Genomic DNA, 25,375 nt, shown 5'->3' with positions numbered 1-25,375 from the left:
ATGCGGCACGTGGTGGAGCCACAGGTTGGGCTGCCATGCCATGGCTTCGGCAGTCCAGATTCTGTTGAATAGTAGCAGCTGGGAAGCTGTTTGCCCTTCACCAGCCATGAGGTGCTTTTCAAACCTTTCCTTTCTAGGGATCTCAGGACAGACTGTTTTCTCAGCCATTATCAGCACATAGCATCTCAACTTAGTCTTTTCCCCACTTTATCTGCAAATGCACACATGGTTTAAGAACTGTTTTTCGGAAAGTGATAAAACCTTTGTATGGTGTACGCTAGCAAGTACATCAGGCCAGGCTTCAAGCAGCAAGAGCATTGCCTGCTTTGGGAGAGGGAGGACTCTTCTAAGAAGTGCTCCGTTAAACGCTTCTGACCTGGACGGTCTAAGCTAGCTCAGACTCGTCAGCAGTGTTCCCTCTAAGCTGAGTTAGTGTGAGCTAGCTCACAGTTTTTTAGCCTCCAGCTCACACGTTTTTGTCTTAGCTCAGGAAAGAAGGCTCCAGAGCAAACTAATTTATGCAGCAGCCAAATCACTCGCTCACAACTTTAATGCCAGTAGCTCACAAAGTAGAATTTTTGCTCACAAGACTCCACAGCTTAGAGGGAACATTGCTCGTCAGAGATCTCAGAAGCTAAGCAGGGTTGGACCTGGTTAGTGCTTGGATGGAGGTCAATGGTTGCTACGCAGAGGCAGGCAATGGCAAAACCACATCTCTTCCTCTCGTGCCTTGAAAACCCTACAAGTTGCTGTTAACTCAGCTGGACCTTGGTGGCACTTTCCACTACATGTGAATTAACCATAATCTTATGGCCTCCTTTGCAAAGCCTGGAATGTAGAGGGCTGCATGTTGGACCAGTGCGCCCTTGCAACCTGTGACATTGTATGGGTATGGCAAATAGCCAGGGCAGTGATCTGTGGCAGGAATTCATCAGGTCACAGTCGGACTATTCTGGCATTTGTGGAAGATGGAAGTAGGTGGAGAATTCCTGTCGCCGATTCCTGTCTAGCACAATAGGCGATGGTTCGAGGCACCAGTTCTTAAATCCACTTCCAATATATTTTAATCTTTTTAATTGTTGTCTTTTCTCACCTGCTCTTTCTGTTGTGGACCTGTCAGGTTCATCCATTCGTTATCTGAAGCGTCAAATTGACATCTTTTTAAGGACTGGGGAGGCATGATGGTTTGAAAGAGGGCTCATGGCTCACAGTGTGAGCCTGTCACTTTGGCCTCAAGAAAGCAGGCTTGCAGGAGACGTGTCTTTTTCAAAAATCTGCTTTGAACAATGAGGACTGTAGGTCAACAAATTTCCATTCTCATGGTGTCCATGAATCCCAAACCACTTCCAGCTCCCTAAAACTATATTTTGTCTTCAGCCATTGGCTGCCTTTAATTTAGTGGCAACCATTGGTTATAGACTGCTGCCTGTGTGAACCCACAAGCAATAGGTGGTATCGGTCTCTGCTTCTGTCACTGTTGTGGTGTGGGCTCCTTCAATAAAAGACCGTTTTCTTTCTCCTGCAGGTGAGGAGGGCTTAATCCTGTTAGAAGCTGGAAAACATGAATTCCCTTTCAGCTTTCAACTCCCCCAGCAGTAAGTGAAGCCCATACAGTTTGGGATACTCTGGTTTGAATTGCATGTGTTTGGTTTATGCAGTTTATACTCCACTCTCCGACTGTGACTCAAGGCCGATTACAAAATCTAAAAATAATGCAATGAAAACAGCATAAGCTGTGCAATAAAATCGCAGAAGTTGGAAAACAGGGTAGTAAAAACAAGATAATATATACTACAAACAATGCTCCCTCTAAGCTGTGAAGTCTCGTGAGCAAAAATTCTACTTTGTGAGCTACTGGCATTAAAGTTCTGAGCGAGCGATTTGGCTGCTGCATCAATTAGTTTGCTCTGGAGCCCTCCTTCCTGAGCTAAGACAAAAATGTGTAAACTGGAGGCTAAAAAACTGAGCTAGCTCACACTAACTCAGCTTAGAGGGAACACTGGCTACAGACTACAATCTTGTTCCTTCTATGAAAGCGTCCTCCTAAGTGATTTCATTATAATGCAACCAAATCTTCCTTATTAAAAAAAAGTTTTAAAAGAATGTAATGGGAAATGTTCTTTAAAAACAATGGACAGGTATGACCAGAATGTATTATATTTAGTTCCCCAAAATCCAAATTCTGACTCATATCTAATATCATTTTGCTTCATACTGAGAGTCTGAAAAAGTCTGTTATTCACCATTAGAGAAGAGCTCTGGAGCAGTGTTCCCTCTAAGATGAGTTAGTGTGAGCTGAGCTCACAGTTTTTCAGCTTCCAGCTCACAGATTTCTGTCTTAGCTCAGGAAGGATGGCTCCCGAGCAAATTAATTTATGCAGCAGCCAAATCGTTTGCTCACAACTTTAATGCCAGTAGCTTACAAAGTAGAATTTTTGTTCACAAGACTCCACAGCTTAGAGGGAGTGTTGCTCCTGAGAGGAAGGATTTGAAGTTTAGGAGCTCTCTTATCCTGGCTCTTATTGACTGTGACAAGCAGGGTTCCTATTCTCCACATCCCGGGGGAGGGGGGGGAGAGAAATACAGAATGGCGCACAGCAACTTGGAATTCACTGCCACAGGAAGTGGTGGCGGCTACAAGCATGGACGGCTTCAAAAGGGAATTAGATAAGCATATGGAGCAGAGGTCCATCAGTGGCTATTAGCCACAAGATATAGATAGGGGCTCTGGGGCAAGTGATGCTCTGTCATCTTGGTGCTTGGGGGGGTCAACAGTGGGAGGGCTTCTAATGTCCTTTCCCCACTGGTGGACCTCCTGACGGCACTTGGTATTTTTGGCCACTGTGTGACACAGAGCGTTGGACTGTATGGGCCTTTGGCCTGATCCAACATTGGCGTCTCTTATGTTCTAACCCCGTGGTGAGAAACCTTGGGGAAAAGGTGCCTTCTTGCTGTCTGCTGCAGTCTTCTCCCCCACACCAGCAAGGAGTTGTCCTAACTGGTAGAACAGCAGGACAGGTGAAGGCAGCCGTTAGTGTGAGCTGCTTGCCCAATTTCATATTTGGATATAAAATAAAAGATACGAGCATTAGCTGATTCAGACGTCGTAGTTTATAGCTCTTTCGCTCCTATTGTGTGGCTCCCAGCAGGGCATTTAGTGTTCCCCTTCCTGGGTAGGCTTGAGGAAGGGGGGAGCAGAGAAAGAAAGCAACTTTAGCTTTAAATGCATTAAATTAAACCCCCAGCCTACAGATATCATTGGGCAAATAAATATCATTATCAATATCTATTTTTATCCCTTTTGTATCTATTTTTGGCAGTCTCATTTAATGTTCATAAAAGGCAGATTTGCATATTATTCAATAAAAACATGTCTGTAATCTTTGTTCCTGTCACGTGGCTCTCAAACATCTGACGTTTATGCTACGTGGCTCTTATGTTAAGCATGTTCGGCCACCCCTGGTTTATAGCTTTTCAGAACCCCGAACCGGGGTTTATTCTCTCACGGAGGGCTTGATGGAAGGAAAATGTGGCCTTCTGCATAACAGGACAAGACAACGCGAAGAAGGGAGAGCGTCTGCACTCCCTCAGCTGTGGAAGCTTCTGCCCGACCCTTGTGCCAAATGCATTTCTTCACACTCACCAAGGGCAACCAACTATTGCAATGACACCTGAGCCACGGAGGAAGCCAAACTAGTGCTCTGCATAAGCCATTCACAGACCTGGAATGCATACAGTGTGTCACAAGTCCCGTCCATCATGACCTAACCCCCGCCTAGACGCACCCAGGTAGTTATTATTTTCCCTCAGGGTAGCAAGATGGCGGGTAAACAGCTGTGTGGTTCTGTGTCTTGCCTCTTGGGAAATGCGCCACCCCTTGTAAACAGGAATTTTCCTTTGACTTGCGTTCAGACCCCTGGCAACCTCTTTCACGGGGAAGTACGGCAGCATCCAGTACTGTGTGAGAGCGACCCTGGAAAGGCCCGTGGCTCCCAGCCAGACTGTAAAGAGAGAGTTCCAGGTTATCAACCACATTGATGTCAATTCACCAGCTTTACTGGTAAGGGCCGCTCCGGTTACGCTTCTTCCATTCTCCCCCAGCCATAACTGTTTGTTAGTCTGGTCTGTTTGCTTTCCTGACTTCTCAGTGCCTGTAAGCTCCCTCCTAAGCGTTCTCTATAAATAGCCTTCGGTTGCTGAATTGCACATGCTGACTGGTGGTTTGGGGTTTTTTTTTTAATACTACTGATATGCATCCCTATCCAGCACAGCTGTTCCTGCCAAAAAGTTGAAGCCGGATTGCTCTGATAGGCATTCGTGGAAGCTGGGAAGAACGTACTTTGACCAGACTAACTACATTTATAATTCACAAGAACCCCAAGCCCCCTAGCCTGGTAGTAGTGAGCTATAAAACAATAAATGGAGAGAGCTATTAATCATTCCCAGACTATGATTTACACTCTGGCAGTCTGCGTCTTTTCATTTTTGTGTGCCGTTTCCCAATATTGTGCATGTATACATGGGTGGACTCGCTTCCGATCCCCTTCAGTTAGAAGAAGAAGAAGAGGTTGGATTTATACCCCACCCTTCACTACCCAGAGGAGTCTCAGAGCGGCTTACAAACTCCTTTCCCTTCCCCTCCCCACAACAGACACCCTGTGAGGTAGACGGGGCTGAGAGAGCTCTGACAGAAACGGCTCTTTTTCAAGGACAGCTCTTATCAGAACTATGGCTTGCCCAAGGTCACCCAGCGGCTGCAAGTGGAGGAGTGGGGAATCAAACCCAGAGTCTGTGCACCCAACCACTACACCAAACTGGCTCTCAAACTGGCTGTATTTTCTTACAGCATACTTGCTTACATTAAAACATTGGACATCTAGTCATTGGAAATACTGTACTGTGGAGAACTAGATCAGGATAAATGCTGCAGGGAAAAAACATATGGTGGAAACTAATCTCATCAGATTTTGAAAGCTAACCAGGAATGGCCCTGGTTAGTAGAAGAAGAAGGGATTGGATTTACACCCCACCCTTCACATAGAGTCTCAGAGCAGCTTACAGTCTCCTTTCCCTTCCCCTCCCCCACAACAGACACCCTGTGAGGTAGGTGGGGCTGAGAGAGCTCTCTCGAGAATGGCTCTTTAAGTACCGCTCTGAAAGAACTTGTGACTGACCTAAGGTTGCACCAGCAGGCTGCAAGTGGAGGAGTGGGGAATCGAACCCGGTTCTCCCAGATGAGAGTCCGCGCTCCTAACCGCCACACCACACTGGCTCTCAGATGGGAGGCAACCAAGGAAGTCCAGGATCATTGTGCAGAGGCAGGCAATGGCAACCCACTTCTGTTCACCTCTTGCCTTAGAAAGCCTAAATGGCCACTGCAAGTCAGCTGCGACTTGACAGTACTTTGTCCCACCAACGAACTAGATCCTTCCTTGCATTCTCAGGATGGTGCCTGAGGGTGAATACTTAAATCTGGTGGTGGGGTTGTATTGTATTTTTATTAGGCTTCTTTGGAGAAACTTGGACCATTTAACTTTTCATCATCATTTCGGTGAAACAAGGCTGTATTTTTCATTATTCGGTGATGTTTCCCCTGGTCGCAGTTGCCTCTGTTTTCTTTCTAAACATCAGAAGTAAAGCTTAAATGGCTCTTTGGCCTGTGTAAAAGATTAAAGTTTCTTGCTTTCTGTGCGAATGATTATAACCTTGTCAGATCATCGGCAGACTTTAATATTTAGGTCTGTTGTGCATTTGGGCCTTGCTGGTAATTTTCTAGCCTCCAGAAAAAAATGCATCAACCTGCTTACCAATATAGACAAGAATGTTAAAAAGCCTCTTTGGGGATGAGGTGGGAGGAATCTTTAATGTGTAGCTGCTGTTTCTCACCCTAAGTGCCAGTTATTAGCAAAAATAGCTACATCAGAGCTGTACAGGCTTTGGAGGGAGGCAGCGACATTTCTTCTCTTTCTTTGTCTGAGTCGGGATTTGCTAAAACCGAGCCCAGAATTTGTTTTTACTGCTAGAGCTCCAAGTCGAAGAACGTGTGGAATAATAGATCTTCTCTGACTATTAGTAAAGTGCTTTACTTTTACTTAGACTTTAGAAAAGCCCCATACAGAAGCAGTTTCCATGCTGTTTTGCCACTTCTTTAGCAAAAGCCAGCAGCCATTTAGGGTTCTTCTGCACCTGTCTTGTCTCACTGCCTCTGGACAAGGGAGACCTGAAGAGATTAAGCAAATACCTTCCGAATCCAGAAGCCCCACTCTGGAAGAAGGCAATCCACAAACTGTATTTTAATTTAGAAAATCTTGATTTGCAAGACATAGCAGGAGGCTCCTAGCCTGACATAAAAGCTGACTAGTGTTCAGTCCACAGTGAACTGGGACATGCAGTGGATTCTCTTCTTCTCTTTATTCAGTGCTAGACAATGTTTTGCAGATCAGAGAAGCTTAAATTGCCAGTTGGGACAATTACTAATGACCAGGGTGACCAGGTAGCATGTGAGTGAGAAGCCTATGGTAATGTCCAATAATACCTGTGAGCACTCAGACATTAATTTGTTTTTGTTCATCATCAGGCTTCAGTGTGTGACCGAATACAAATGAATGAATCCGCAATAATGCCAGAGTAATGTCTCAAACACACGATGATGCCTTTTCAAAGCATCAAAAGGGCCATTACAATCCAGAAAGATTCCACAGATTTGACCAAAGACTTGAAGGTCCTCACTGAATTTGGGTTTTGGACAGCAGACCACCACCACCCACCCATTTTGCCAGCTGGTTCTAAAGCTCTCATTTGAATTGTGGCTTGCTAGGGGACTGCTGAAGAAGCACAAGTTTGGAGTTTCCTTGAGGATGTGAAACTGATTTTATAGTTGTTTTTGGATGCAGACCCTGTTCTCTTAATGATTATAGAAATGCTCACCTGTTTTTTCTGGGTGGCTTAGTAGGAACATGTGCTGATTCGGCTATAACCATTTGTTTTATCCAGTAGAATAACTCTGTGTTTAACGCAGATGTTCACAATGCGGAAAATGGCAAATCACCGGGAAGAGTATGGGTTTTAACAAAAAAAAAAGTTAGGGAAAACCTGAAGGTTCTCTTTCTGTAGGAGGTCTGAAATAGGCTAGACAAATGTATAGAGAAGGAAGGACTAAGTAGAGGCTTAAAATGAGTAAAAGGTAAAGGTTTCCTTTGCTTGAAAGCCAGTTGAATCCGACTCTAGGGTTGCGGTGCTCATCTCCGTTTCCAAGCCAAAGAGCCAGCACTGTCCAAATACATTTCCGTGCTCATGTGGCCGGCATGACTAAACACCAAGGCGCACGGAATTCTGTTACCTTCCCACCAAAGCGGTACCTATTTATCTACTTGCAATTTCTCGCTTTCGAACTGCTAGGTTGGCAGGAGATGAGAGCCGGGCTTAAATTACCTGTTGGGTCCTTTCTGTTAAATTTCTCTAAGCTTTGTTTTATAGTTTGAGGTGGGTAGCTATGTTGGTCTGAAGCAACAGAACAAAGTTTGAGTCCAGTGGCACCTTTAAGAATCCTTCTTAATTTTCAGTTTCACTCTTTGACATGCTGTCTCCCAATCTGGTACAGGAGAAAGGACCCAGAAGACAATCCATTAGGTCCTTTTCACCGGCTAGTCCCAAGCTTCTGTAAGATATCTTCTTGAATCACTTGATGACAGAGCTTTAAGTAAACTCAGTGAAAAACTAAAATTTGAAATTCCGCCTCTCTTTTGTTGTTGTTCAGTCGCACAGTCGAGTCCGACTCTGTGACCCCATGGACCACATCCCACCAGGCCCTCCTGTCTTCCGCCGTCCTCTGAAGTTGGCTCAATTTCATGTTCGTTGCATCTGTGACACTGTCTAACCATCTCATCCTTTGCCGTCCCCGTCTTCTTTGACCTTCAATCTTTCCCAGCATCAGGGTCTTCTCCAGTGAGTGCTCCCTTCCAATGCTCCCTCTAAGCTGAGGAGTCTTGTGAGCAAAGGTTCTACTTTGTGAACTCCTGGCACTAAAGCGGTGAGCAAGCAGTTTGGCTACTGCATAAATTAGTTTGCTCTGGAGACATCCTTCCTGAGCTGAGACAAAAATGTGTGAGCCGGGGGCTAAAAAACTGTTAGCTAGCTCACACTAACTCGGCTTAGAGGGAACACTGCTCCCTTCTCATTTGGTGGCCAAAGTATTTGAGCTTCAGTTTCATTATCTGGCCTTCCAGGGAACAGTCAGGGTTGATTTCTTTTACGATGGACTGATTTGGTCCATCAGTGGCTATTAACCACAAGGTATAGATAGGGGCTCTGGGGCAAGTGATGCTCTGTCTTCTTGGTGCTTGGGGGGGGGGGGACAACAGGGGGAGGGCTTCTAATGTCCTGGCCCCACTGGTGGACCTCCTGATGGCACTGGTATTTCTGGCCACTGTGTGATACAGAGTGTTTGACTGGATGGGCCTTTGGCCTGATCCAACATTGGCATCTCTTATGTTCTTATTATCTTCTTGCATTCCAAGGGACTCTCAAGAGTCTTCTCCAGCACCATAGTTCAAAAGAATCCTAGCCCTAGTAGCAGTCATATTTTTCAATAGTAATTAAGATATTAGCTGACCTTGTTCTCCTAAGTGTGGTTAACTTAGCCCTAGAAATATTGCTTTGGACAAACTGGTTGGTCAGGCGTGCCTTATCTGCTAGCTGAATAATTGCTTTGGTCAGGTGAAAGGGTGGCAAGATGTGTGCTTGTTATGGTTTGTTTTCTGGGCTAAACTCACAATTGACTTTATGACCATTATTCAAAATCATTTGGAAAGAAGTCCAACTGAGGGTGCTTTCTCAAAGAATACCCTCCTTGGTCTTAATACTGGATAAAAGGCATATTGTCTTCTAGCCTAATCTCAGGAACCCGAGAGCCGGCATGGTGTAGTGGTTAGAGCGTCAGACTAGGATCTGGGAGACCCACGTTTGAGTCCCCATTCTACCATGGAAGAGGCAAACACGGCGGCGACCCCTCTGCAATTCTCAAACATCTGAGCCTTTCTGTTTAAAGACAACTGGGGGGGGGGGAATGGGTGACCTTGGTCCAGTTGCACACCCTCAACCTAACCTACCTGCCTGGGTCGTTGTGAGGATAAAATGGAGGGAAGGAGATCAATGTAAGCCAATTTGGTTCCCCATTGGGGAGAAGGGTGGGATCAGTGTTCCCTCTAAGCTGAGTTAGTGTGAGCTGGCTCGCAGTTTTTTAGCCTCTAGCTCACACATTTTTGTCTTAGCTCAGGAAGGATGGCTCCAGAGCAAACTAATTTACGCAGTAGCCAAATGGCTCGCTCACAACTTTAATGCCAGTCTCTCACGAAGTAGAATTTTTGCTCACGAGACTCCACAGCTTAGAGCAGGGGTGTCAGAGATGCGGCCCGGGGGCCAGATCAGGCCCCCGGAGGGCTTCCATCAGGCCTGCAGTGGAACTAGCCATCTTCTGCTTCCAGTTCTGCTGCTGCATCATAGCTTGCTTCGCCAGACTCTCTTAATCACTCAGTCATTTCATGTTTTAACCTGGGTCCTAGGTTCAGAACTCTGAGCATGAGATTTCTGTGATGAATGTCAATAGGTTTGCAGCTTACAGAGTAGGTTTGCGGCTTACAGAGCTAATGTTTTAAGCATGTTTTTATTTTAAGTAAAAAGAATCTTTGTGTTTGTGTCCTTTATAAAGTTTATATCTCCGCTACCTGGCATTACATTTTATGACACACGTGGCCCGGCCCAACAAGTTCTCATTTATGTCAGATCCGGCCCTCATAACAAATGAGTTCGACACCCCTGGCTTAGAGGGAGCATTGGGTGGGATACAAATTAAGTAAATAGATAATCCGTAAATAATGATTGATTCCGTAAGGCTGTCTGGGGTTGCAGCTCAGTCTAAGGTGGACATTTCATGGAACTGGAGAGGCTGACCGATTTACGTGTGCCTTGCTTTTTTGTCTTGCTCATGCTCGCAGTGGATTCCTAAAGGAAACATTTTGGCTTTCCTTTTAGCATGTAGCCTCCGTTGTCAGCTGAGGCTCTTTCATGTTGATAAAGATGGAAGAATCTGGGTCCCTTTTAGCAAACGGAAGGGAAGGGCAATGGATATCTTATCTGGCATAGCAGTTGTTGCTTCCAGCCTATCAGCTGCTAAGAGAAGAATCTGTTAATCCCTATTGTCTTAAATGGTGCTCTAGCAAATGCTTAGGATAAAAGCAAGAACAGAGAGTGCAGGTAATCTGCAGTTCCTTTTTACTTTGTGCGTCTGGACCATATAATTGTAATAATTGCTGTGAACATCTGATAGGTTTCAGTTGTTGACTTGGGATGTCACGTAACCCCAGCAGGGGACAATAAGGAAGTGACTCACATTGGGCAAAAATCTGCACAGGAACAGGCGTCTGAACTAGCAGTGACTCCCCGGGAAAGAGATTGTGGTGGATAATTAAACTAAAACCACGCTTCTGTGCAGCAGCCCTAGGGGAAAATCCAGTGTTAAGCTAGAGATTAGGGGAGAAAGGATAGAAAATAAACCTGCCAGGAGCAGTAATGCTTTTGTATATGGATCTGTTTTGAGGTTGCATCTGGAATACCTTGTGGAGCTCTGATCACTTGGTCTCAAAAATGATAGGGGGGGGGGACGAGCTCAGAAAAAGGCAACTGAAATGGTCAAAGGCTTGAAGCATCTTCCTCTGAGGGTATGGTTAGTCTTTTGGTGTAGCCAGTTTGGTGTAGTGGTTAGGAGCGTGGACTCTAATCTGGGACTCTAGGAGTGCGGGCTCTAATCTGGGAGAACTGGGTTTGATTCCGCACTAATCCACATGCAGCTGCTGGATGACCTTGGGTCAGTCACAATTCTCTCAGAGCTGTTTTCTCAAGACCAGTTCTCGAAAGAGCTCTCTCAGCCCCACCAGAGTGTCTGTTGTGGGGAGAGAAAGGGAAGGAGAGTGTAAACTGCTCTGAGACTCCCAAGTGAAGGGCAGGGTATAAATCCAATCTCTTCATCCTCTTCTCTCTTCTTGAAGCATGCCACTGGACTTTTGTGTTATTTTGCTACAAGAGAGAAACGCGGCTACCCCTCTGCAATCATCAAACATCTGAGCCTTTCTGTTTAAAGACAACTAAGGAGGAACAGGACAGACATATAAAATTATGCATGGCTTGAAGGAGTGGATCGAAAGACCTTCTTCCAAAGTAATAGAATACAAGAGTGCGATGGGCAGTAGATTCGGGACAGACCAATTAAAGTACTTCTTCACATAACATGTAATTAACTTATGTAATTCATTGACATAGGATGTAGTGATGACTTGAAAAGTTAATTAATGAGGCACATTTATAAAAGAGGAAGTCCGTTAATGGCTAAATGGGGCCTCCACGTTCAGAGGCGGATGACCTCTGAACGGGAGCTGCAATAAGGGGATGCTTGTGGTATCTGGTTGTCTACTGTGGGGAAAAGATGCTGGACTAGATGGACCTTTATCAGTCTTATCTAGCAGGGCTTGTTGCCAGCAGCTGTTCTGAAGGTCAGTTCAGAGGGTGGCCATGGTAGTCTGTGGTAGAAGAGTTACAGTCCTTACTTAGAATCATTGAGTTGGAAGGGACCTCCAGGGTCATCTAGTTCAACCCCCTACACAATGCAGGGAATTCACAACTATTCCACACACACACACAGAGTGACCCCCCCTGCTTCCATGTCCAGAAGATGGCAAAAAATCTCCAGGTTCCCTGGGCAAACTGGCCTGGGGGGAAATTGCTGCCTGACCCCAAAGTGGTGGATCAGCATTTCCCTGGGCGTGTAAAGAAAGGGCCACAAGAACTAAGCACTGAGGCAACCCTTCCCTGCCCTCCTTCTCATGAACTGCCTAAGTTCACAGAATCAGGATTGCTGTTAGATGGCCACCAAGCCTCTGTTTGAAAACCCCCGAAGAAGGAGAGCCCACCACCTCTCGAGAAAGCCCGTTCCACTGAGGAACCACTCTGTCAGGAAGTTCTTCCTAATGTTTAGCCGAAAACTATTCTGATTTAATTTCAACCCGCTGGTTCTGGTCCGACCTTCACCATCCTCTATATGACAGCCCTTCAAGGACTTGAAGATGGTTATCTTATACCTTAAGAGACCAACAAGATTATCAGAGGATAACCTTTAAGAGTCAAGACTCCCTTTGTCAGATATGAGTAAGAATGGAGATCTCCGAGTGTTTATATGCCAGTCAGTAGACGGGAGGGGTGTTGTAAAGAAGGAACTCAGGATGCAGAGGTACAATGCATATTGTAATCAGCTCCATTAGAGAAGAGGGGAAATGCAGAAAATTAGCATCTGTAGCGAGAGAGCAGCCCCGGGGGGGGGGGGGTCCATTGTTCCGAACTTGTGAAGGAACTCAAGTTCAGCAATCTCTCATTGTAATTTGCTTCGTTGGAGGGCTGCTACTGTTCTGAAGGTGTAGCTGTTCTATTATACAAAAAGAACTGTGGTCACGTATACGTAGGCTGCATTTAGTCTAGGGAGCTGTGTATAAACACTTTAAATAAATTTAGTGAAATTGGGTGCACAGCGGATCAAGGCTAGTGTTGCCAGTCGGACTCTTGTTCTGGTATATTGTCCGGCAGTGGCTTGCTGTTACTTGCAGGTCTGAAAATGGCTGGTTTATGGAGCCTTATTTTCAGTGCATGTCTTTTTGTAGACCCCTGTAATACGAAACCAGGAGAAGATGGTCGGCTGCTGGTTTTTCACTTCTGGCCCGGTCTCTCTGAGTGCCAAAATCGAGAGGAAGGGATACTGCAATGGTAAGTGTGTCCTCTTCCGTTCGTTAGGTTCCGAAGGGAACTAGAAGTTACATTGGCAAACACAGTGTGCTTGCTGAGACCGTGGGAAATGCATTGGAAGAGTTGCAAGAGAGGGTCCTCGAAGGCTTCCACTGGTTCTTTCCTAGAAATCCTCCCTTGGCTCTTTTCTCCCTCCGCTGCCCCGTTTCACAGCCCGCCTACCGAAGAGATGGGGAGCTGACTTTTTAAAACTGTCTTTCGATACTGCAGACTTTGAATGGATGAAGCCAGGTTCCTCTGAGTCAGACCATCTAACTAAGTATTAAATACTCTACAGTAGGATGTGGACAGAATGGAGCGGGTGCAGAGGAGAGCGATGAGGATGATCGGGGTGTGGAGACCCAGCCCTGTAAGGGAAGGCCGAGGGACTTGGGAATGTTTAGTCTGGAGAAGAGGAGATGGGGGGGGGGGGGACACAATTGCTCTCTTGAAGTATTTGAAGGGCTGTCATATAGAGAAAGGCAGGGAGCTGTTCCTGTCGGCAGCAAAGGATAGGACTCGCGATCATGAGTTTAAATTAAGGGCAGGAAGGTACCGGCTGGATATTAGGAAGAACTTTTTGACAGTGAGAGTTGTGCAACAGTGGAATCCGCTGCCTAGGGAGGCGGTGAGCTCCCCCTCACTGGCAGTCTTTAAGCAGCGTCTGGAGAAACACTTGTCAGGGATGCTCTAGGCTGATCCTGCATTGAGCAGGGGGTTGGACTAGAAGTCCCGTATGGTCCCTTCCAACTCTGTTATTCTGTGATTCTCCTCCAGAGCCCAAAGTGGAAAGAGCCTGGGAAACACATGCTACCTGAAAACATTAGCTGTAGAGATGAGGCTTCAGGTCTACTACTGGGCCCTGGAATTAAAAAGAGGCGTGGAGTGTTTGAACATTATCCTTATAGTAATTAAGTAGCGCTCTCAGTTGTTCAAGTGCTTCACTTTATTTCAGTATAATCCTTACACGGTAATCCTGTAAGGTAGGCAAGTATTTGTGTCTCCCATAGTGCAGACTGAGTTGGGGGGGGGGGGGCGGCAAACCTTTAGTAACCAAGATGAGGCTTGAATTGGTGACCTCCCGGGTCACAGCTCTCTTCTTAGTCACTCCCCCTCAGCTTCCTCAATGCCGATTTCCAGCTGTATCACACATACTGCCTATGTACTAAAGTATGTGGAGCTAAGAATTCCAGTAAGATGTCTGGGGTGGCTTAACAGATGCAATTAGCCAACAGGTCCAATTAGCCAAGTGGAGCCATAAACATTTTAAATTGTGCTTTGGACAAAGTTCTCTGATGGTCGCAAAGGACAATATAGTGTGTCTGATTCAATAAACTTATACATTCTGGGGCTTTTCCCCCCCCCTTCTAGGTGAAGCAATACCAATCTATGCCGAGATTGAGAACTGTTCCTCCCGCTTAATTGTTCCAAAAGCTGCCATTTTCCAAACACAGACTTACCTGGCGAGCGGCAAAACAAAGACTTTCCGTCAGATGGTTGCCAATGTGCGAGGAAATCATGTTGCCTCCGGGAGCACAGATACCTGGAATGGGAAAACACTGAAGATTCCACCTGTCACCCCTTCTATCCTCGACTGCTGTATTATCAGAGTTGAATATTCCTTAGCTGTGAGTATGGATTTTCACCTTAACTCAAATATATATATATATATATTGTTGTGAACCCAGTGGTACAACCAAATAAAAATGCCCGCAGGTCTGTTTGTCTTTTTATCAGATCTTTTTGTGGCATTGTCTGTTCATGGAAATGTTCAGAGCCTGAGATTGTGCAGCTGGATTTGAAGAGGAACGTCTCCTAACAGTCGATGGGCCTGGTTCTATCCGGTGTTCCCATCCTTAGTTCTGGAAACCAAGAAGTATAGAGAGTGTAGTCACTTTTAGCTGTGAATAATAATTGTAATGCCGATACTGAGATGTTTGGCTAGAGTCTAAATGGAGAAAAAGAATCCTGCCCACGCAATGTTCCCTCTAAGCTGTGGAGTCTTGTGAGCAAAAATTCTACTTCATGAGCTACTAGCATTAAAGTTGTGAGCGAGCAATTTGGCTACTGCATAAATTAGTTTGCTCTGGAGCCATCCTTCCTGAGCCAAGATAAAAATGTGTGAGCTGGAGGCTTAAAAACTGTGAGCTAGCTCACACTAACTCAGTTTAGAGGGAACACTGCTGCCCAGTACAGGTGGTATCAAGGTCAGTTTGAAATAGGAAAATTGGTTGTACAAAAACAAGAGGGTAATAGTGGAAGGAAATAGAAGAGTGTTGTAGTCAGATTCTTCGGAAATGGTCTAGGGGACTTCAGGAATGGGTGTGGGGAGGAATAATCTTACTGTGACAGTTCTCAAAGATCTACTTCTAAACTTGCAGTACATCCTGTGACTACTTGCAAAGTAACTTCACGCTGCTTTCCCACTCCCCAGTATAGATGCAGGAGTTTTACATTGGTCTACACTCTCAACAAGTTAATATTTGATTTGCCATACTTTGTAAATAAGTTATGTCGCTGAGCAACAGGTTGTACTTGTTGTTCAAAGGCAAACCCAAACTTGACATTGGTTCTCCCAGAACCATTTCTTCCAGCTCATCCTTTTTGTACTCCTCCTCCATCCCAGCCTCGCAACCCACTGGAAAGAGAGTCATGGTGGCCCATTTCTGGGCCCTGATTTTGGGAACCCCTGTCTTATTGCAAGTCCAGATACTCATGCTTCTGTCCAGAATTGGGTGACTTGTGGGGCCCCTTAATGGAATGGAATGTTTTCCAGCAAGCTTGTCTCCACTTCCTTTGTGCTTCCTGAGCAATCTCTTCTCTCCTGCCACAGGTGTACATTCATATTCCTGGTGCTAAGAAATTGATGCTTGAGCTGCCACTGGTGATTGGCACAATTCCATGCACGGCATTTTCCAGCAGAAACTCCAGCCTCGCCAGCCAGTTCAGAATGGACATGAGCTGGCTGGCACTGAGTATGCCTGAACATCCAGAAGGTGTGTACGTGGGTCTGGAGTTTTAACTGATCTGGCTTATTCCTGTCACCCCAAGGCCCCGGTCACACGGAGCATTAGGCACGCCAGAGAGACGGATTTTCCGGGCGCAATCTCACCGCCACATCTGGGAAGCGTAGAGCTCCCGTGGCTCACCCGAGGCTTCACTCCGAAGATGCGGGGTAAAAAACTAGTACCCCCGAGGTACTGGTTTCTGGAAACCGTGGGGCAAGGGCGGGCGTCAGATCACGTTTCCGGTGGTAGTTCCGGCGCCCGCCCATGTCCCCTCGCTAAAAGTGTTTTTTTTGTCAAGTCTCCACAAGTGCGCACAAGCACCCAACGGCACATGCAAACACTTGGGTTTAAAAAACAACACAACCCCCACGGCGCTGCTTCTTTGCCGCGCCGCAGGAGTGAGGTATGATCGGCACCTCCCCCCAACCACGGGACGTCGGGCGGGACGTTTGATCCGGCTGCCCGTGCGGTAGTTCGCTCCGGGGCAAACAGCCACGCCTCCCCCCCGCGATATCCGGCCCATGTTTTTTTTTTTATTCTTATGGGGAGCCAATTTCAAATTCAAAACCTTTAATGACATATGGCGTAAATTAGAATGAGATACAAACAAAGTCTTAAGATAGATAAAATCAGATAAAAAGTACAATCTAAAAGAATAATTATAGTAATAGCAAGAAAACAGTGCCTAAAAGCAAAATCAGACAGTTAGTCATTGGCTATACCTAGAAAAGGATAACCCTTGTGCAATACTATAGCCAAGTAGTCGGCCACTAATTCCATCAGTCAAGAGGATTTATCAGCAAGTAAATACCGGGTAATTCTTTCTGGAGAACCAGAAAGGTTAGAAATGACAGGATCAAGATATTGCTGACAAATCTTACAAGACATAGGACAGTGAAGTAGAACATGAGTATCTGAATCAGGTTCCAGTGAACAATATTTACATAACATGTTCTCAAAGGGGGATGTTGTGATATCTACTTGAGAGAACAGCTGATGGAAAAATATTCAGTCTGGCGAGCACGAAAGCCCAATGCTGTCGGGAGCAATGTTCCCTCTAAGCTGTGGAGTCTTGTGAGCAAAAATTCTACTTTATAAGCTACTGGCATTAAAGTTGTGCATGAGCAATATGGCTACTGCGTAAATTAGTTTGCTCTGGACCCATCCTCCCTGAACAAAGACAAAAATGTGTGAGCCGGAGGCTAAAAACCTGTGAGCTGGCTCACACTAACTCAGCTTAGAGGGAACACTGGTCGGGAGCTAGTAAGATTTTGCATGTACATGGGGGGGGAGCCAAGTTAGTGTGTAGTAGTAGTGGAACAAAATTGTTGTCCAGTAGCACTTTAAAGACCAACAAGATTTCCCACGATTATCAACTTTGGTAAGTCAAAGCTCCCTTGATGGATGTCTGATGGTCAAGGTTGGCATTTAAAAAAAAGAAAGAAAAAGCGAAAAGCTTGTTTTAGTGCTCAATTAATGCAGGCAGGACGAACCTTCTCAGGCTTGACTGTCCGTTTCGACTTTTCGTCTTTATCAAACGTCAGTTTGTAGAAGTCTATCTTCAATACATAATTTTCATCAATATGTGCAAGTATTCAAAAGTGGCTACTTCAAGCTCTCAAGATAAACAGTTCCCTTCAGGGTAATGCAAAATAACATCTGTCTTTGCTATTTAAATTGCTGGGTCCTATTCTTTTAGTGCTCAATTAAGTCAGAAATTCAGAGATCACTGCTTTAGATTTCTTTGGTGTACTGTCTGTACCAATTTGTAGCCCTTCTTTCTTCTCAGGCATGTGACAGGTTTATTCAATAATTTGACCACAGTTGCTTCTTCTGCCAACTGATCCACAAGGTTCTCCCTCGTTTTGTTGATCTTTAAGGGGCCGGGGGACTCAGCAATCCCTCACGAGGCCAGCGTGACGCAATGGTTGGAGCTTTGGTTTCAGACTGGGGAGAACTGGGAGGAAACCGCCACTGGGCAAGTGTGCCCAATGTGGTGTGGTGTTTAGATTGTCAGGCTAAGATATGTGGGAGACCTGGGATGAAATCCCCACTATGCTGTGGAAGGCAATGGGGGGGGGGGACTTTAGGCCAGTCATTACACTCACTGAACCTAACCTACCCCGCAGAGTTGTTGTGAGGATAAAATGGAGGAGAGGAGAAGAATATACACAGGTTTGGATTCCTGGGGGAGAGAAGGGGGGGGGGGATAACATAAAGAAGGCTGCTAGTGTGTCTGCTAGTACGCACAGGCCAGGTGTTACCTTATAGTCAAACCTACCTCATGAGGCCATGAGAATGAATATCTATGTATCTAATAGTGAACTGGCCCCCTCTGTGCGGATCCTTAAATCCAGACATCGGGGGCACTTGGGGGGGAGGGAGAGGTTTGTGCACACGTGGGGCAGTCCCCACGTGTGCACAAAAATCCTATATGGTGACAAAAATTTCGGGGGGATGTTTAAATCCCCCCAAAAGTGCCAGAGCGTTCTGTGCGCATGCGCACGAATGCTCTGTGACCGAGGTCACCGCCGCCACCGCTTGGAAGGGAAGCGGCGAGCGGCGAGCGGCGAGCCAGGAGGGGGGGCCAGAGCAGCGAGAAGCCAGGGGAGGGGGAAAAAAGCTGCCGCCGCCACCACCGCCGCCGCTTGGGGGGGGGAAAGGCAAGGGGGGGTGGAGGACATGGGGAACCAGCGGGATGGGGGGTACTTACCTCCTCCTGCTGCTTCCTCTGCCTCCCCCCCGCGAGGAGGGCCGGCTGGACAGCGCTCTTGAGGAGCGGGGCGGGCTCCCTCTCCGGGCTGTGGGGCTCGGAGCCGGGGGGGGGGAAGAGAACAAGTGGAGACCCAACTAGAACACAGTAGGCAACATTTTGTTGCGGGTCTCCACTTGTCATATCTATTGAAACCTCTTTGGCAGGTGGGGAGGGAATGGAACCCCAACGTAGTATATTTCGGTAACGTGTAATGTGTTAAGTTATAGATTCCAGTGCTGCTTATATGCACCATTATTTTATGTTAAGATCTGAAATCCAGAGATTAACACTTCCTGCGGTTATAACCTGTGAGACCTGTACAGTTCTGCCAGGCCTTTGGCTGAGGCAGTGGGCATCTACCCCAGCCGGCCTCTCTGTTGCTGCTGCATAACATCATTCTGGCTTGGCGTTGGCCCATTTGTCTCTCGGCTGTAGAAACTGGAATCGAATGTACTGCACTGCCCGTTTTAAATGTTTTATATGTGGCTTTATTGTACTATCTGATTGCATTATTTTATAAATGTATTCTGCTCATTGCTGTAAGCTGCCCTGAGCCCGTTCGCGGGAAGGGCGGGATATGAATCGAATAAATAAATAAATGGATAAATAACTTGGGCGATGGGAGAGAACAAAGAAGGTAGTTAGTCAAGTAGCTTAGCTGGTGTGCTTGTCTCCTTTTACCCTTTGTAGCACCACCCAATTACGCTGATGTTGTATCAGAGGAAGAGTTCTCAAGGCATGTCCCTGCTTACCCTCAGCCAATGGACTGTGAAGAACAGCTGTGTTGTCCAGTGTTTGCCTACATACAGGAGTTTCGGTTTCAGCCCCCTCCTCTATATTCAGAGGTAAATTCAAATGTTTGATTGCCTCCAGTTTCACACATGCGCATCTCTATATATAATAATTCTGTTTTGGAGTGGCAGCATTCCATGCACTCCCTCAGCCACTGGCCTGTCAGCCGCCACTCAAGAGTACTTGCGCGCCATTGGCCAGGTGCTGGGTCTGCTCCTCTTCCCCGCCCACTCCCCCTTCAGCCACTGTGCCCTGTCAGAATTACTGGCAAACGGCTTTCTCTCTTGAAGAAGACGCTTCTGCTTGCCTCCCGTGTGGGACTAACTGTTCCCTCAGTGACTGTTGGTAGGTATCACGAAATGGCAGTTACCTGTGTTTGTAAGATGGTTGTGGTTCTTTCTTTAAAATGTTCCTTCATAAGGTTTAATTGAGCTGTAGTTCCAGAGGGGGGCCTGCAACTCACTGGGTTGAACGGGGCTTCCTCATCTGCTGGCCTACACTTCCCAGCTACCCCAAGGCCAAAAAGTTTGGGAAAACAGGGACTGTCCCAAGGCAGTCTTCATCCCTGGGAGGCAGCAGAAATTCAGCCACTCCACAGTTGACTGGACTGGGGAATGAATGGAAGTTTCCCTGCCCACAACCTCCAGAGGTAGAGAGTATTGTGTGTAGGAAAAGATGGTTGCATTTAACTCCTGTTGGTTCATAGTCTGTGCTTACTCCTACAGTGTGTGTGTGCTCCATAACTAGTTAATAGTTATGGAGTTAAATAGTTAATAAATAAATTTATTTAACTGTGTAAATAGTTAAATAAATTCTTTTATTATGGGTAATAATCTGTGTTGTGCTCTGACCACATAGTCTCCCTTGCTCTGCACAATACCAAAGGGAGGGGGTAGCCCAGGGAAGCAAGGAAAGGCCAGACCCTTGGGTTGCCAACTTTCCAGGGATTCCCCCAAAGATTGGGGATTCCATCTCCAAATAGGGAGATTTGGCCAGAGGGGTCTCACTGTCCCCCTAAAAAGGCAGTGACGATTCTGTGAGTGGTGGCAGCGAACTTAAGGAGTGAGATACACCCACAGGACGAGGGTGGGAGGCAACCGAGCTTGGTTCAGACAAAGGAAGGAAACCCTTTGCAGGCCTTTGTGAGAAACTCATTGGGGCCAGTCCTGAGTAGAGTTGCCATCTCCAGGTAGGGAGATTCCTGGAGATTTTCTGGTAGAGTCTATGGAAGCCAGGGTTTGGGGAGGGGAGAGGCCTCAGCTGAACAGAATGCCATACAGCCCACCTTCCAAAGCAGTTATTTTCTCTGGGGGGGAGAGATCTGTTGTCTGGAGTTCAGTTGTGATACCTGGTGATCTTTGGGCTCCACCTGGAGATTGGCTGCCCTAGGCGTAGCAGTCAGTGCTTCAGAGCAGGGTCTGCTAAATCCAGGTTCTTGCTGTAGAAGCTGAGTGGGTGATTTTGGACCAGTCACAGACTTTCAGCCTAACCTACCTCACAGGGTTGTTGTGCAAGTCAAATGGGGGAGAGGAGAATGATGTAAGCTGCTTTGGTCCCCATTGCAGAGAAAGACTACTTTCCCTCCTGGGAATCCATTGTTGCCAATCTCCAGGTGAGTGCTGGAGATCACTCAGAATTACAACTGCTCTCCAGATGGCAGAGATCAGTTCCCCTGGATAAAATGGTGGACTCTGTGGCAGTCAGGGCTTCAGAGCACAGAAGAGGCTGCAGGTGTGTGTGTGGGGGGGATGGAAAGCTGAAGAGAGAGGGGGAAATAAAGGTAGGTTGATGATTGGCCGTGAAGGAGAGAGAGTTGCCAACTCCAGGTGGGAAATTCCTGGAGATTTAAGGGATGGAACCTGGAGAGGGTGAGGTTTGAGGAGGGGTGGGACCTCAGACAGGTACAATGCCATAGACTCCACCCTCCAAACCAGCCATTTCCTCCTGGGTAACAGTTGTCACCAATCTCCACGTGAGGGCTGGAGATCACTGAAAATTACAACTGCTCTTCAGGTAGCAGAGATCAGTTCCTCTGGAAAAAACGGTGGACTCTGTGTCATTATACCCTGCTGAGGTCGCCACAGCACATTGACGTTGAGTGCCCAAGGCCTTGGCACTCTCCCAGAGCCTCTTTCTGCAGCTTGTTGTATTTATTTCCACAACGGGCCTTATTCCTAGTACATATATATTATACACACACCCCAGGGTTGCCAGAACCCCCGCTGGTGGAAGCAGGGGTCCCCCACTGCCAGGCCCCACCACCACCCACCAATTATCTAGCCAGCCAGGGGAACTTACCCTGAAAGGGGGGAGATCCAGCTAACATGTCTGTCACTGCCCATGTGGCCCAGAAGTGACATCACGGGTATTTGGGCAAAGACTCTATGGTAGAAGCCAAATTTACCATAGAGGTATTTGGGCAAAGACTCTATGGTAGAAGCCAAATTTACCATAGAGGTATTTGGGCAAAGACTCTATGGTAGAAGCCAAATTTACCATAGAGGTTTTGCCTATACCCAGACCATTGCCCCAGCATGATGGGGTCATTTCTGGGTCACGTGGAATATTGCTGCATGTCAGCTGGGCCTCCCTCCTGCTTATGGTACTTGGCACCCCAACACACACAAACATGCATATACATACAAACACAGAGAGACATAAATCTACTCTAGCACCACAGTTACGTCAATATCTGCCGTACTAAGTTGTTGGGTTTTTTTCTGTTCTCTGCAGGTGGACCCACATCCTGTAGAAGTAGAAGACCGACAACCAGTTTCATTCGTGATTTAATGAGAATTTGAGGAAAGTGGCATCTTAATTCAGGGGGAATGTCTTAATTTTTTTTTTCCCTACTGCCTCTGCTTGTAGCACAACTTTTTCAAATTATTTTAAAAACCCATTTTCATTCTTAGAAACAGGCAGGAGTCAAGGACACTGAACTCTTTTAAGTCAGAATGCATCGTGCCTCTTTTCCAGGAGAGAAGAGATGAATGAGAACGTTGTGGACTAGTTGTTAGGAGAAGCAACTGTGGTCAGATTGCTAGATAACATGGACGTCATCACTACCTGTGATAATCTGAACAGGCCTGAGAAGAAAGAAGGTCTATACAGTGGTGCAAACAATACACCAAAGAAGCTAAGGAGCGACCTCTTGGATTTCTGACTTAATTCAGCATCAAAGATAAGCTTTTGGTTTTGTTTTTTCAAAAAAAACCCCACACAAACTTTGACCATCCAGCATCCATCAAGTGGTACTACTTAAATTCACACTGATTTTGAGGGACTGTAGATATTCCACATAACATTATGAAGGCACAAGCTTTTTACATACAAATGCCTGAACGTTCGCTTCTGTGATAAAGCTGGTTTTTTTGCAGATGCTGTGCACTTTTTCCCCAAAAAGGGAATTGGATTATTTTTTCTACTACTTTGCAGGCATTTTCACACACACACACATACATCTTCAGCTATGGGACTTGATTCAGCAGGGCAGGCAAACGTTCCACCTTGCACTTGACACGATTTTGATCCACTGCCACTAAAAGTGCTTAGTCCAGTATCTGCTTGGTTGAACTTGGCCAGAGCGCTTAGCACTTGGGAAGAGTGTGTTTATTGATCTCTTGTTGCCAGCAATGGATCTGTGTCTAAAAGCCTTTTTAAAAGCCTACCTCTCTTTAGAAATGGAATTGGAAACCAAGAAATATAATTCTCCAGACTTGGATTTGTCTCTGTTCAGTTCCTCAGAGTAATCAATACAAAAGGTAAAGGGAAGAATTGTAAATATACCCAGCTTGGCTGCAGGCTTGCATTTAAAGATCTGGGGCTTGGGTGGAGAGAATATACTTTGATGAATCATAATTTGTCAGGGAGACTTCTCTATAAAGGCAAAAGACTGTTGTGCTCTCTGGAGCAGTCTGATTTATCAGGGCATTTGCCATCTCTTCTTTTCAGAAGTGAGCAAAGTCTTATTTTGGTGCAATACACTTTATTTTTGTTCCTCCATTAACATGGCTGGACTTTGCTGCTAAAGGCAAAGGCATGGCAACTTGGGGGTGCTTCATTCATCTCAGAAAAATGCTGTAACACAACTTCTTTTCAAGCAGTTTCGCAGGTTTGAGAAATCTGAGTTGATAGTGCAACAGTTAACTCCCAGTCTAACCCCAAGACAAACGTTAATTCTGCCTAGGGTTGCACTGTAATTGTATGAGCTTGAACCTGCATAGAAGTATGCGGGGGGGGTGGTGTTGATCTGAGATTGGCAAAGCGTCCTTTGCTTACACTGGGCACGCACACACTTCACACAGTCCTTGTCCCCACCCTTCTGGGAGATAAAAAGAATGTTTCTCCTAAGATGGCAACTGCCATCTATGCTTTGTATAAGTGCGCGCGCACACACACACACACATATATATATATATGTTTCCAATTAGCCCTATAAATTTGGGGCACGGATATGAATCAGGTTTGTTTTGTTTGTTTTGCCATCATGGCTGATTTATGGTGGCCTCATGGAGTTTTCAAGGCAAGAAATGTTCAGAGGCGGTTTGGCATTGCCTGCTTCTGCATAGCGACCCTGGACTTCCTTGGTGATCTCCCCATCCAAGTATTACCCAGGGCTGACCCCGCTTAGATTCTGAGTTCTGAGAAGATCGGGCTAGCCTTGGGCTATTTGGGCCAGGCCCGCTGATGGGTAATGAATAGATCAGCTGAACTCGAATGGTGAAACCCTAATATATAGGGCAGAAGCCCAGTATGTGAAACAGTCCATGCTCTGCCCTACTTTCTTTCCCCCAGACTAGATTTATTTCCTATTGATTGGGCCATTGTGCTCATGATGAGACATAATTCACTGGGGCCGCAGAAGTAAGAAACTCTGTGCCTCTTCTGATGGAGTGCTGCACTTATGGAGAGGGATGGATTTATTCGCGTGACTGTCAGTGACTGGTGAGGGGAGGAAGGTATCTCCTTGGCTCACAGAGCTTCAATCTGCCATTAAGCAATCACATTCTTGTGCCTGTGTTGCACCGATAGCAGCCAAAACCCTAAATACCTAGGATTTTTTAATCTCTCTCTCTCTCTCTTGTTTTTTTTTTTGTATTAATGTGTTATCTGTTTGGAGCTTAGGCATTTTGTGTTTGGTTTTGGTATCAGCCAGATAGGGTGGAATGTGAAGAATACAATGGAAGAAAAGGTTCGAAGACGTGCAGTGGTGTCTGGGCAGAGTTTTGAGGTTTACAGATAAAAATGGGGCAAGGCGGTCTTTGAGAGTGCAGCCGCCAGTCTCTCTCGTCCAGGAGCAGGCTCCTCCCCCTCCCCCCGCAGCAAATGGTGGACTTTGCACAGAATGGAAACAGAGCTATAGTTGGCAACACGCCCACCAAGGTGACAATGTTTGTATATTGCCCTGTTAATTTTATTAAAATTTCAATTTTAAAAAAAAACAATCATGGTGGATAAGGGGTAGGGCACTCTTATCTTGGCAGAAGACAGTTTGGGCGTCCGTATGCAAACAGGGACCTGGAATAGATTGTGGCAGTAGTGAAGGGGAGATGGGGTTTTTGGGGCTCCCCTAGCATGCCATGTTGTTTTCTGTTCTGTTCCCCCGCCCCTCAATAACAATGAACAGAAACTTATTCATTAGTATGGGAGGAGAAAGGGTAACTCTCTGGACCCGTTCAGGTAGATAAAACTTCACCATACACGAATGATTGCATCTGCTAAACAGAGAAACTGTCTGCAAAGCCTTCCTCCTCCTCAGTTCTGTTTCTTGGAGACAAAATGTTGGGAAGAAGAGAAGAGGCTGGACGAATATTTGTCCGAGATGCATTAGGCTGGTCCTGCATTGGGCAGGGGGTTGGACGACATCGTCTGTATGGCCCCTTCCAACTCTGTGGTTCTGTGAATCTGCCGGTGCGGTGCTCCTTCATGTGACAAGCGAGAAAAGTCTGAACTGCCCTGCTTGCCCCCAATGTGGGGAGCATGCTCTTAAACTAGGCTC

General features: G+C 46.3%; 1 protein-coding gene across 1 annotated transcript; it reads left to right on the top strand.

The window, feature by feature from the left end:
- Nucleotides 1-23,892, top strand: ARRDC4 (arrestin domain containing 4). The gene is made up of 8 exons (XM_015427480.1): nt 1-24; nt 1,450-1,595; nt 3,913-4,060; nt 12,702-12,804; nt 14,194-14,450; nt 15,656-15,818; nt 19,276-19,430; nt 22,111-23,892. Exons 1-8 carry the CDS (start codon nt 1-3, stop codon nt 22,165-22,167), a joined length of 1,053 nt encoding a protein of 350 aa, XP_015282966.1. The 3' UTR covers nt 22,168-23,892.
- Nucleotides 23,893-25,375: the final 1,483 nt, after the last annotated feature.

This window comes from Gekko japonicus, unplaced genomic scaffold (assembly GCF_001447785.1).
Source record: "Gekko japonicus isolate JY-2015 unplaced genomic scaffold, Gekko_japonicus_V1.1 scaffold3682, whole genome shotgun sequence".
Classification (NCBI taxonomy): domain Eukaryota; kingdom Metazoa; phylum Chordata; class Lepidosauria; order Squamata; family Gekkonidae; genus Gekko; species Gekko japonicus.
The sequence above is the reverse complement of the archived record's forward strand: the minus strand, read 5'-3'. Positions and strand labels throughout refer to the sequence as shown.